The sequence below is a fragment of the Rhinolophus ferrumequinum genome, chromosome 4, assembly GCF_004115265.2.
Source record: "Rhinolophus ferrumequinum isolate MPI-CBG mRhiFer1 chromosome 4, mRhiFer1_v1.p, whole genome shotgun sequence".
NCBI lineage: Eukaryota > Metazoa > Chordata > Mammalia > Chiroptera > Rhinolophidae > Rhinolophus > Rhinolophus ferrumequinum.
Window position 1 is genome coordinate 95,795,110 of NC_046287.1, and position 12,922 is coordinate 95,808,031.

At 39.0% G+C, this 12,922-nt stretch overlaps 1 protein-coding gene across 2 annotated transcripts in view; it reads left to right on the top strand.

Moving 5' to 3' along the window:
• Positions 1–12,922, top strand: part of STARD13 (StAR related lipid transfer domain containing 13) — a 499,960-nt gene that overhangs the window by 190,363 nt on the left and 296,675 nt on the right. For both annotated transcript variants that reach the window (XM_033104423.1, XM_033104425.1), the window contains exon 3: positions 9,257–9,290. In XM_033104423.1, coding sequence (XP_032960314.1) covers positions 9,257–9,290 — 34 coding nt within the window. The remainder of the gene's footprint in view (positions 1–9,256; positions 9,291–12,922) is intronic.

Below are 12,922 nucleotides of genomic sequence, written 5' to 3' on the forward strand. Positions count from 1 at the left end.
GCCAGCACCTTGATCTTGGATGTTCAGCCTCCAGAACTATGAGAAAACAAAGTTTTGGTGTTTAAGCCTCTCAGTCTGGTATTTTGTGATGGGAGCCCTAGTAGACTAATATATAGTCTGAAAGCAGCTATGGACAAGATGTAAACAAATGAACATGGCTGTGTTACAATAAAATTGTATTTATGGATGCTGACATTTGAATTTCATGTAATTTCCTTATGTCACAAAATAATCTTCATTTGATTTTTCTTTTTACTATTGAAATACGTAAAAGCCATTATCAGCTCATAGTATAATAGAACAAAAACAGGCAATGGCTGGATTTGACCAGCAGGCTGGAGTTGTAACCCATGTCCGAAAGGGCAGTTTGATTCACAGTGAAGACCAGTAAATCAGAAGCCTTTGTGTTAAGATCTGATCATTGGTTATTCCCTTTGTCCTTCAACCTGTCTCACTTCTGGGTATAGAAAGTCATCCGGCAGATCAGCCTGTCTTTGTGGGCTTATTCTCCTGCCTGCCTGACGCGACAGGGCACTTCCACAAGGGCACTCCTGCTTATCGTAAACTCTCTTAGTCCTGGCTGCTGTAATCAAAGGATCCCTCACTGGACCTTTCACTACTTATTTTCAGAGAAGTCTGCATTGTGTTCAGAGTCTGAGGTTTGGGGATTCTCTCAGCACCCTTGTTCTGGCAGAGCTTTCCACTGTAACTGACCTGTGTGTCAGAGGCTGTGGTTTAGGCTTATAATCATTTTCTTGTTTTATTGGTGATGGACATTGTTTTTTCCTCCTGTTTTCCATTATGACCCAGGGCTTTAAGCGACTGGAGTAGTTAGAGTTCCTTCACACACACAATTTTTAGTGTAAGTCAACCAAATACTTCTGGACAATTGGGAATGTGTCCTTTGTTCTCTGTCTTCCCAGGGCATAGCCCAGGGCTTGCTCCAGAGTAAATGTCTGCTGAATCACTAATCCTCTCAATTTTCCCTATTAAGTGTTTCCCCGCCTCTTCTATGTACACTGGGTCTATTCTCACACATGCTACTGTCATCTCTTTAGTGATTGTACCACCCTCCAAACTCGCTGCCTCTCATCTGGCCTTGCTCCCCTTTAATTCATTCTCCACTTGGCAGCAGAATGATCTTGTTATATCACAAATCTGAGCCTGCCACTCAATAGTTCTTTATTCTTAGGATAAAGTCCAAAGCTAGGCCTACAGGAGGTATTCGATAAACATTTGTTAAATGAGAGATTGTGGGGAAGGGAGTCAGCAGCCTCAGGCCCTGAAATGGAGCTGAGACAGGTCATAAAGTTATAGAACCCCCTTTGGAAGTTTATTAAATCTTTCTTTACCTCAGCTTTTTTGTCTATGATCGTAAAACAAAATAAGATAGTAGATGAATGGGTTAGTTTATGTCTACCGAGAGGCAGGTACCAAGATGGGATTAGACCTGCAAGAGATTTGCTGAGAAAGGGAGCAGGGAAAGGTGGGAGGAGCCGCCTCCTGTTTTAGTGGGTCGGTCAGATACGTGGGAGAAGAGGGTGAATGAGGACTTGCAGAGCACAGTGCAGTTCCAAGAAAGGTTTGGCCAGACCGCTGGAGTGCTCTGTAGCAAAGCCAAAGGTAGGGGGTGCCCTACCTCTGGCTGGAATGAGCCTGTATCAGTACCCCACCAAGCTCCTTCACTGGGTGGGAGTTTACGGAAGGGATGGTCTAAGTACGAAGGGGACAGTAGATACAGAAGGCCAACAGCTGTCTCAGCAGGAGGTCTGAACAATGCATTTTTAGAGCCACTACAAGTAGGAAGCCCTTTGCATTAAGAAAGGAGGATTAAGTAAACGCAGGGAAAAAAAATCATCTTTCAGCTGTTCAAGGACCATCTAGCTTGTGGATTTCACACCATAAACTCATCAGCCTTGCTTTTTTCATTTCTTCTTCCTGCTACATTCCTTTTATCCTTTTAACTACTCATCAACACCTTTATGCAGAGATTGGCAGGAACAGAGAAGCAAGAAGCAGGCCATTTTTTTTTCCTACTGTAGAGGAACAAACAGCAGGACCCAAACCCTGCCTCCCACACGTTTATTTGTTTTAACTCTTCGTTTTGGGGAGTGCATTTCTTTTCTTTTTTCAATGGTAGCATGAAGTGTTTATACGAGGATTTTCTTTTTGTCTAAAGATGATGTTAAATTATATTGTGTTAGATAATAGTTGTAAAGTTCCAGATCTCCATTACCACAGATAAAAGTAGTGATACTTATTGTCTCTCACACTTCCTCTCTGACTGGCATTTCGTTGAACTATTGATTTTTCTGTGGCTTTCAAATTCCAAATGAAAACGATGCCCCAGAAAAGCCAACACCACCAGTGTTTCTTCCATACTCAGAAGAAAACATGTTCTTAAGAGTCATTTTTATTTCTTAAAGCACTTTGGATTCATTCAGGAAGTTCCTTGAACCGGGGCCAAACAGAGGAGCAGACCATCCAATTTCTGACATTTTCCAGGGCTGTGCATCCAGCATTTGGTGACCCAGTTCTTCCCTATTGGCCTATATTCAGCTGAACAAATCAGGGCCTAAGTCATCAGGCTCATGCAGCATTTGTTTTAAAAAACCAAAACCACTCTTATAAAGAAAATGAAGCATTAAATAAAATATGCCACGATAATCTTGTATAATCTTAAAAGCTGGCAATGCTGGTTTATAAAAACAAGCCTGAAAGCCAAGGCAAATAGGCCTATGAAGCAGTGAAACCCAGGGGGATGATGCAGAAGGAGGCTGGCCATGTGGTAACAGCCAAAACAAACTCTCAATTTTGATTTCTTACTTATGCACACCTAAAAGTGAGGTGGGGGTATAATTACTAAAAGACAGAATTGGGATGTGATAGAGTGACTTCTTTTCCATACCCTCTTTAATGGTGGGCAATATTTTTAAAGGTAAAGATGAAACTGAATAGAGTAGTTGAAGAGAAATATTTTCATGTAGATACACATAAGTGTTCAAGGTTACTCGTTCATTTAGAACACAGAGATTAAGCATATTAGGTGACCAATCTTGTCCTACATGTTATGGGTGAGAGGTGGTACACACTTTTTTAGTTCAATCTTTATATTCTTATGAGGTCTATATATTACTACGTATCTCTATCGCACATGTACGGAAACTAAGTCCCAGCCAAGTGAGAAAAGTTGCTTAAACCCACATAACTAGTAAGAGCTGGATTCAAACCCAGTGTGTCTAACTCAGAACCCCAACTCTGTCTAATATTTCATACTGCCTTAAAAAACGAGATAGAGGCAGGTCTTCATTTTCCAGAACTCACTATTTGCTTGAGGAAAGGAGCAGTGTTTGTGAAATAACTAGAGAATAGTTTTATGCTAACATCAAGTGTAAATATATATGAGTGTGAGACGGTAGTCTGAGTACTACAAGAATACAGAAAAGGGAAACACTCTGTTGCTTCTCCATGGTTAGGATTTCCCCTCTGCTGCTCTCTAGCTCCAGCACTCCTCATCCTGGCCTCCATACCCTCACTGAACCTGGAGTTCCTCAGATGTGTATGCCCCCAACTTTCTGTCACCACAGCCTGTCTTAACTCTACCAGCTGTCCACCTCAGCCAATCTGTCAGTGTCCACACCCTCCTTATCTTCTGCCCCACCAGGTTCTGAGCTCCTGGGTTCATTCTTGCAGCCTTCTCAGGGACTACAGTTCCCTTGTAACTACACCTGCCTTCTTCACTAAGTTTCTTTCCTCAGACCCTGAAAGTATTGAAATCTCTTCTAATTTGCAAAAGCCCTCCATCTAAGTGCCTCCTAAGGCTAGCACATTCGCATCTTTCAACATTTCTAGGTCAAGTTTCCTGAGATTAGTTTACTTTATTTCTCATTTAAGCCTTAACTTATCCTATTCAAATGTCTATCCTCTGGCTTTAGCCAAGGTTACTTCATAATTACTTATTTTTAGTATCTTCAGAGTTACCAATTTTTAGTCCTTTTCTATTAACCTAATCATCCTGGTTAATCAAAAATCTTCCTCCATTTTTGTTTTTGTTTTTGTTTTTTGTGTTTAGTGTGTTTGTTTGTTTGTTTTTGATCATACACGATATTACTCTCTTTTCTGGCTGCTTTTTTTTTCTCAGTCATTTCTTCCAGCCTCAAAGATACTACTGTGCCTCCAGAATTTTCCTTTGCCTCTGTTATTCTCCGTAAAATCACACTTTTTCCCCCAACAAGCTCATCCTCTTTCAGGGCCAGAATGATCACCGAATATCGCATATGCATTCAGTTCAGGCAACTTTCCTGAACTCCAGCTCCTTTATACATTCCCCACTGGGTGTCTTCAAACTCAATGTGTCAAAAAGTAGAATTCCTCACCTTAGAGTCAAAACCCCACACCACCTCCCCTATTACTTATCTTCCTCAGCGTGACACCTCCATGGACCAGGCTGCCCAAGCCCAAACCTGAAAACCATCCAGGACAGCTTTCTCTCCCTTCCTCCCTCCCTCTGTCCTCCTGCTTTTAACCAATCCCCTCCTAAAAATGACTCATAACTAGCACTTCCTCACACGTAGTCTAGTCCAGGTCCTTATGTTTCACCTGGTCTTGGTCTTCTGCAATAATCCCCTAACTTGTATCGAATCTCTTCCTGTCACAGTCCATTCTTCAAGGTGCTTCCAGATTTGCCATTATAGACCCTACATCTCTGCAGAGCTCATCACCTATAAAAGTCATTCCCAATTCCTTAGCGTAGTGTATGAACTTTATTATCTAGCTCATTCCTAGCTTTCTAACCCCATCACTTTGCACTCTTCCTCATAACTGACTTACAACAATACTGGAATACCAGCATTTCCCCAAACACTCATGCCCTCTTCTGCCCCTTTCCTTCCTACATGTTGATCCTTCTCCCTGGAGTTCCCCTCTCGGTTTTCCAGTGAGCTTATTCTTTAAGTGTCATCTTAAATTTTACTCTCCACATAAACCTCCCCTGAGTCTCTTCATGAGGTCCACCACTCCTTTCTCTGTACAATCATCATGCCTTGCATATACCTTTGTGTACTTGTTTCGTAGGATTGTAACCTTTTCATTTTGGGGCTATTTTCTTCTCTGGATTGTGAACTCCTTCACAGTAGAGAACTCGATTTCATCCCAATGCAGCTGGATTTGCAACAGCACACCCAAATGTATTGAAAGTGTTTGCACTATTAAGTTTAAGGTATTCTTAAATGTTAATTTATGTACTTATTTTCTAAATCAGTTAATTCTGTATTATAATAAATTCTGCATTTGTATCCTTTCATATATATATATATATATATATATATATATATATATATATACACACACACATAATCTCTCCTTGTAGATTAGATTATCAAATCTCAGAGTCTTTTACTTATTCACAAAATGATCTTAGGATGGATGAGGTCTCTTACAAATCTAGATAGCAGGCCAAGATGCTGGAAGTATTTCTTACTGGGCCTGTGATATTGTTGGCTGGCAAATCCATGTTTAGATTATGAAACAAAGTATGTTTTATGACTCTTGAAGAATTCTCAAGTTTTAAGGAAAAAAGTGTTTAATTCTGAGCTAATTCATTTGTACTTGCAGTTTTCCACTTCTCAAAGATTAATACATTGGCTTTGCTTCTAGAACTTTTGTTTGTCACTTGGAGCATCTCATAATATTTTTGTTATTACTATCTAGGAAATGCTTGCTTTAGTGTAGTCATTAATTGTCAATTTTTCTGACAAAACTTAATGAAAATTCCTATGATACATGTTTCATACTATGGCATTGATGCCTCCAGGTAAGTAATGACATTTTCCAGAGAAAAGCCTCAGGGGCTCATACATTGGGGTCAGTGGGTCAGGGGCAGCCCAAGCCCAATGTGCAAGTTGGAGCAGAACACTCAGTGCTGGATTTAAAGGGAGGAATACAGGAAGTCTGAGTAAGCAGGACAAGAACACCCATATTTCAAGTTCATGGTCCAGAGACGAGGAGAGCATCCAGAGGCCTCCTTGCCTGTCTGGCTGCCTCAGCAGCAGCGTGGTCCTCTACTACTTCCATACAGGCTCCTGGCAAAACCTGCTTTGAATCAAAGCATCAGTCAACTTTGCCTAGAGAGAATGTGGTTGTACAAAAGATGGAAATTTTTAGGTCCTTATGGTTTTTCACAGTTCTGGAAAACTCACTTCAAATATTTATCCAGATGCAAAATTCGTTGGATCATTGTTTTAGAATGAACTTTATTAACTAGACTGGATCCAGGAAAATTCTATAATTAGTTTTGTTATTAAGAAACTTCATTTTCATTTGATGCATTCCTTTCTTCCTTCATTTATTAATTTCTGGGACTTGGTCCAAATCTTATATAAAATATACACAGAAAGAGAGAAAACAAGTGGCCTCTTTATATAAACTAATCAAGAAGGAAATGAAGCCACCCAAATGTGGCCTATGCCATCTGTGGTCTATGATAAATGGCAAAATGACGGACATGTTTTTTCTTTAAATGTTAACTGTAAAAATAAAATTCTTTTTATTAGTACCAGATGTCAAGAAAGCTTATTAAAATGCCATGGTTTATTAAATAACATCATTTCAGACTTACTGAACTAGTAAAGACTATTTTTTTGCGTTTAGATTTGTCTGAAATTATGTATCACTTACTACTTCTATTCAAATATGTGAATACTAATATACATATACCAAAATTTAAATTTAGAAGTAGAAAGATTTATACATCATGGGCTGAACTGAAATATTTTTAATTCTGCAAAAGTAGATTTTCATTTGATTCCTATGTTTAAATTTAATGAGATTTTTATATAGCACTGAAAATAAGCATTACTTTCTATATCTCAGATCAAAAGAAAATCAAGGAAGATAAAGTGAAGAGTAGATTTTAAATTATATTATGCATTCTCTCTATCCTTTCTAGCAACTTTTTCTTTGGCTTTCATAGCATAGTCATTTGTAAAGAAATCTGTTACTTTCTGTTTCTCCCCAAACCCCTACCAACTAAGAGTTACAACCCGAGTTTGAGAAGAGATAACTTTGACAATTAAGTGGAAACCATTATATAGTATTTTTGCAGAAATAAAAAGTTTGGAATCTTCTCTGAAAGGCCATGCTTGGAACATTTTGAATCCAAATTTAGTCAACGAAAATAAGCATGCTATTTAAGGAAACTTACATTTTCATTGTATTTCTTCATGCACTGATACTTTGGTTGAACTTCTTTCCTTAGCAGGGCTCCTTGAAGAGACCATGGAATTGTAGCTTATAATGATTTTAAATATTTCCTTTTCTCTTTCATTTTTACTTATTGTTTATACATGATCTATTAGGTAGCTAACTTGAGAGGGATTCGAAAATGTTTGAGATAGAAATTCACCTACATCAAAGTCAGCCTCAAATTATTTGGGCCAAAGCCAGGGTAGAATAGTCACATCTCTATATTTGTCCAAGGAAACCAACTTTCTAGTAGTAACCTGGTGATTAACCTTATCTGCTCATTGCTACTTTGACATTGTTCTGTAATGTTTAAATCAGGGTCACCACTGAATATAATTTATTGAGTTGAAACCAGCAGGTGTATTCTGAACAAAGTAAAGAGCAAATAGTACAATGGCTTACATGTTTACCTAAGAGTTTATTTACTTTGGGATTTTTATCTGCTGCTTTGGTTTTAAACGTTTACTATGAGGCATTAGAAACAAATGGGCCCTTTGTGTTTCAGGAGCAACAGGTGTTGAAAGAGCTTTCTGGTTTCACTGGAACAATAGTTGTTAATGTATTCATTGACCTGATTGATCATCCCATGCCCCAGAGCCGTAGTCTCCCAGTAGAAAGTTATCTGGATGTTTTATGATTTTCTAGTGTTGTTCTGTTCATGTAATGTGCATATTTGTCTCTGTGGCAAAGGATACATATCTGGGCAAATTTGTTCCAAAAAGCAATTGCATTTAAATCCGCCTCTATCATGAAACAAATTCCTAACATGCTGTTATTTTTAGACAGTCTGTGTGAACATGCATTTATAATTGCTATGGCTTTAGGGGTATTAAACATTTAACGCTTTCTGGGAGATCTCACCAAATGAGGCAAGTGACTCTTAAACACACTTCAAAGGAATTTAGTACGATTTATCCATGAGATAATTCTAACAGTTCTAGAGTTCTTAAATCTCCACTTTGGATGATTTACCTGCCCCCAGCCATCTATACAACAGAGAGAAAGGGGTAAGCACCCAGCATTGTGCTAGAAATGTGTATTTCTATATATTGACTAAGCATTCGGCAAATATTTATTGAATAAAATATCCAGAGAAATAACCTATTTGTTGTTTAGAAATAGTTATTCTAACTATATTGGCATCAGTGAAGACATTATCCCACATTCTGCTTCAAAGTGCACCTTTCCTTCTTTATGTTTCTGGAGCAGGGTCTAATCTCATAGTGACTTCAGTGGAATATAAATAATTACCTCCAAGTCGGTAGCATCTGCTTTATCACCGGCCCGTAAGTCATATTTCACATCTCAGAAATACTCTATTAATATGGTATATTTCTGGGGTCTAAAAGTTTCCTCCCTGTTATTTGGATTTCTGAACACAGGGATTTGAAGTGGGGTAGTGGGAAGTTAAATACTGTATAGAGTTGCGACAGAATATGTGCATTTGGGGATTTTGTATGTCTTTCCTTTTAGTTGTGAAAAAATATACGTAGCATAAAACTCATTATCTTAGCCATTTTAACTGGACAGTTAAGTGGATTGAGTACATTTCACTGTCACACAACCATCACTACCTGAATCTCCAGAATTCTTTTCATTGTGCAAAACTGAAACTCTGGACCTGGAAAGCAATAACTCCCCGTTTCCTCCTTCCCCCAGTACCTGGCATCTAGTGATTTTCAATGAAAATTGTTATGCTAAAATATTGCTGCATATCCATAAGGAAAAATGTATTCACTATCATGTTTATGCACGTTTTAGAACTAACATGTTATATGTTTATTCTTTGCCTCATCAATTTTGCTAGGAAATGAGTGTTTCTGCACTTCTGCTTCTAAACTTCATGTACTATTGAAATGGTTGCAAGCATTAGGGGTTCATTTTCAAATATCTCCAACAACTTTAAACTTTAGTAATATTTTATAATACAATTTTTTTCAAAGTTGATGATGTCGTTCTTGATGAAAGCAGTGTAATTTTGAGATATTAAGAGACTTGTAATTTCTCTTTAAAGGTACCCTCTGACAAGCAAAGCAATGCGAGACCAGGTAAGTCTCCTTGATGAAGTAATTTTACTTTTTGTTTATAAAAGTTGTTTGAAGAATTTTAACTGGTCACTATAAATTTAAGTATGCCATGAGTCTTGCTGAATCATCAGTAGTCTCCGTATAATGTTGAATCAGACTATGTCTTACAGCTTGAAGATTGGATCATCAGTTCACTTAGGTTTTTGCTAGTCCTCATGTAGCCATATTGTGGGCTTAATACCCATTTTGAACATTTGGTTTCACACAGAAAGATTCCTTTGCATGACCAGTCTTTATTTTGAAATATATACTATACATTAAGTAGGAACCAAATTAAAGATTACACCTATACCAAAACAACTGCTTAGAAGATGAATCCTCTTGACAGAATGAAGGGAAGCAGTTTTTCATTTGTATGGCCTCTATATTTAGAAATGTTCGGAGTAAATCAAAATGTTTACATCTTAATTTATTGAATTTGATATTTCAACGACTACATAAAATAACAGCTAACAACTCCCTGAACCACCACTTCTTACCAACTGTTTGGCAGCTGTTCTTTTATTGGAACGGTCATTGTGGATACAGCATTCTGAATGTTCACATTTCCTTACTTCATATGGCCATTTGAATGCTTATACATAGAAGGAAATTACTTCAAAAGTTTTTCATGATTCCACTGTGCATATTCTTCATATCTTGAAGTATACGTTTCTGGGATCATTCAATGCAAAATTAAAGCTTTTTTTCCCCCCGAGTTTATATCTTTAAAGTCTGTTTTTGAAATGATCTTATCAAATAATGCCTCTAAAAAATAATACTCTAGTGCTGCCCTTATCTATATTGGTAACACAAATGATTTCCATTACGAATACCTCTTTTCTTTTAAACTGCTGAAGAACCAATGTTAGTTCATTATTCAAAAACTCAAGATCTCAGCTTCAGTTCAAATTAGTATCAGCACTGACTCTCTGGTCTTCCATCTCTTTGGGAGATTTGCAAAGAGACATTTACCCTGGACCTCCAGGCAAAGTGACTGGCTGGAACTTTGTTATGAAAATGACTTTAGTATGTGTGCTAGGCCCACTAACTGTACCACTAAAACCACCAAACAGAATTTGCTCCCGCTGTTCTGTGAAATGCTTGTAACATCAAATATGCATGGTTTTGTCCTGCCGACTTTTATACTTAAGACTTTCACAATATGTTACTGAGCCAGGAAGGGCATGCTGCCCGATGCACATAACAGCCAATATTATGGCACCACTTTGGAAAGAAGAGAAAAGCTTTTATTACAAGGCTGACCAGCAAGGAGACAAGAGGCAAGGTTCACGTCTGTCTCCTCTGTCCAGGATTTATGGGGTTTCAACACCAGATCTTCCCAGACAATAGACCCTTTGCTTCTAAAAGGGTTCCGGCCTTTAGGTTCTGGTCGTGTCTCGGTCCTTCGGCTCCACAGTGGGGAGCAGCTAATGGTTCATAAGGTGTATCCAAAGTTTAAGCTGGTTCTGGTCTTGTTATAAACAGGAGAGGACCACACTGAGCTGGGTATGTGGTGACAAATCCCCCTTTTTTGTTCATTCCTCAATCTTGGGGAATACAGGAGACAATAACTCTAGCTACTTCCTGCAGATAAGGAGACAAAGTAAATCAGGAAGAGTGAAAAAAGAAAAGCTATAAGTAGAATACTAAGATTATACAAGCAAATATCACAACCAAGAAAGTAAAACACACTGTTTAAACCAAAACAAGAGCAAGTTAAGAGAGATAGTTTAGGTTTATACAGTCCTGGTCTGGAATCTTGGGTGGAAGCAGTCTACTTTGAGATGTCCGCATCTTCTCTTCCTAGTCAGGTGGGGTCTCAGTCCTCTGAAAGGACTTTATAGGATCCATTTCACTTCGGTGGCAGCTGACCCTCAGGGGTTGATTTTTCTAAGTCTTGAGGAGGACCTGGTCTCCTGGGCTCACACAATGTAGGGGAGTGTCTACAGGAAGCATGAAGCAGCTAGAAGCATGTTTATGCATGGAAAATAAAGTAGCACCTAGAGACTGTACACATTTTATAGCATCGAATTATTTTACAGTATAACCATTTTCAAGACTACAATAGTATTTAATCTTAAGGAAGGGTCTCCCCTATGCGTTTTGAAAGGGCTCAATTACAGTTGCCACTAAGGGCTAGTCTTACCCGAAGTAGGGCATATGATAAGACCTTGTCCCAAGTTAAGTTGGCTTCTTGACATATTCATCTTTCCTGTAGACTGAGGCCTCTATGAAGCATGTAATTTCCATTGTAAGCTGAAGGCCCCAGCATCTTCTAAGTCTTCCGTGGCTGTGCCTTGTGGGGGTACCATCTGCACTATTGCTGTTTCATATTAGTCTCTGGAATGTCCCATTCAAAGGCAAACAGTTGTGGGACTCAGGACTTAGTAGTATGCAGTAAAAGGCATCTTTTAAGTCCAGAACTCTAAACCAGCAGAAGTCCCCAGATAAAATTGTAAGAAAAGTATAAGGATTTAGCACCACCGGATGTCTATAATTTAGTTAATGGCTCCAAAGAAGTCCCCGAGCCCCATCATTCCTAGTTGCTACCAGTGAGTTGTGGCATCTGGCAGGAGCTTTTGGAGCCAGTCCCTGTTCCTTCTTGCCAAGGAAGGTTGGGACAATTCCTTTTCCAGTGTCCTTCCTGTCCACAAAGGGCACCTTTTGTGGTGTAACAGATGGATGGCCTTTTTGGCCGGGTCGTTGGGGTGTCAGGGGACTTACCCATAGGCATTTGTTCTTTCCTGTGGACATCTCATTGGGTTTTGGCTGAGTGCTGCTGCAAGCAGAGCAGCTTGTCTTCACATGTTGTGTTGCTTCTGCCTTTCCTGAATTTTATCTCAGCTATTAAACACTTTAAAGCAATCTCAACCAACTGAGACATTGGCATCTCCAACCCCCTTTCCAGTTTTTGTAGATTTTTCTACAAAAATCTGGGGTGCTCTGACTGAAAAGGGTCATGTTGACCAATTTCATGTTATCTGAGTGTTCTGGATCAATATCAATATTTGTTGGTAAGCCTCAAAAACCCTTTCAAAGAAGGTGGATGGGTTCTCCCTGGGCTCTTGCTGCATTTCCTAGATCTTATTCAAACACTTTGGTTTTGGGACTCCTTTGTCAAGTCCTGCTATCAAACATTCCTTATAATGGTTTATAAGGTCTCTTGAGTCACTGGCGTGCCTTCCTGGTTCTCTTCCAGGAATGGCCTGCACCACTGGTGCCCTGATTGGATTGTTTGGCTGTAACTCATGGAGCCTTTTGGCTCTTGGCGAACCTTCTCTAATACCATCCAGTGTTCCTTTGGAATCAGGAGAGTATTCATGGGGGCCTGTATGGTAGCCCAGTCATAATGATGAGTAGCAAAAAAATGGAGGTGAAGAGATTCTCCATCTTTTTAAGATCATCTCCGTAGGATGGCATGTTATTCTTCCAATTATATAGATCAGAGGTAGAAAAGAAGGAGTGCACTATACAAATCCCCTAGGTTGACCTTGGTCATCTAGACCTGCCAGGACTTGTCTCAATGAATATTGCCCTGCTGGAGGCAAAATAATCCCTGGTCCAATTGAATATTCAACTGAGTACAGGGAAGGGAGACCATTCCTTTCTGC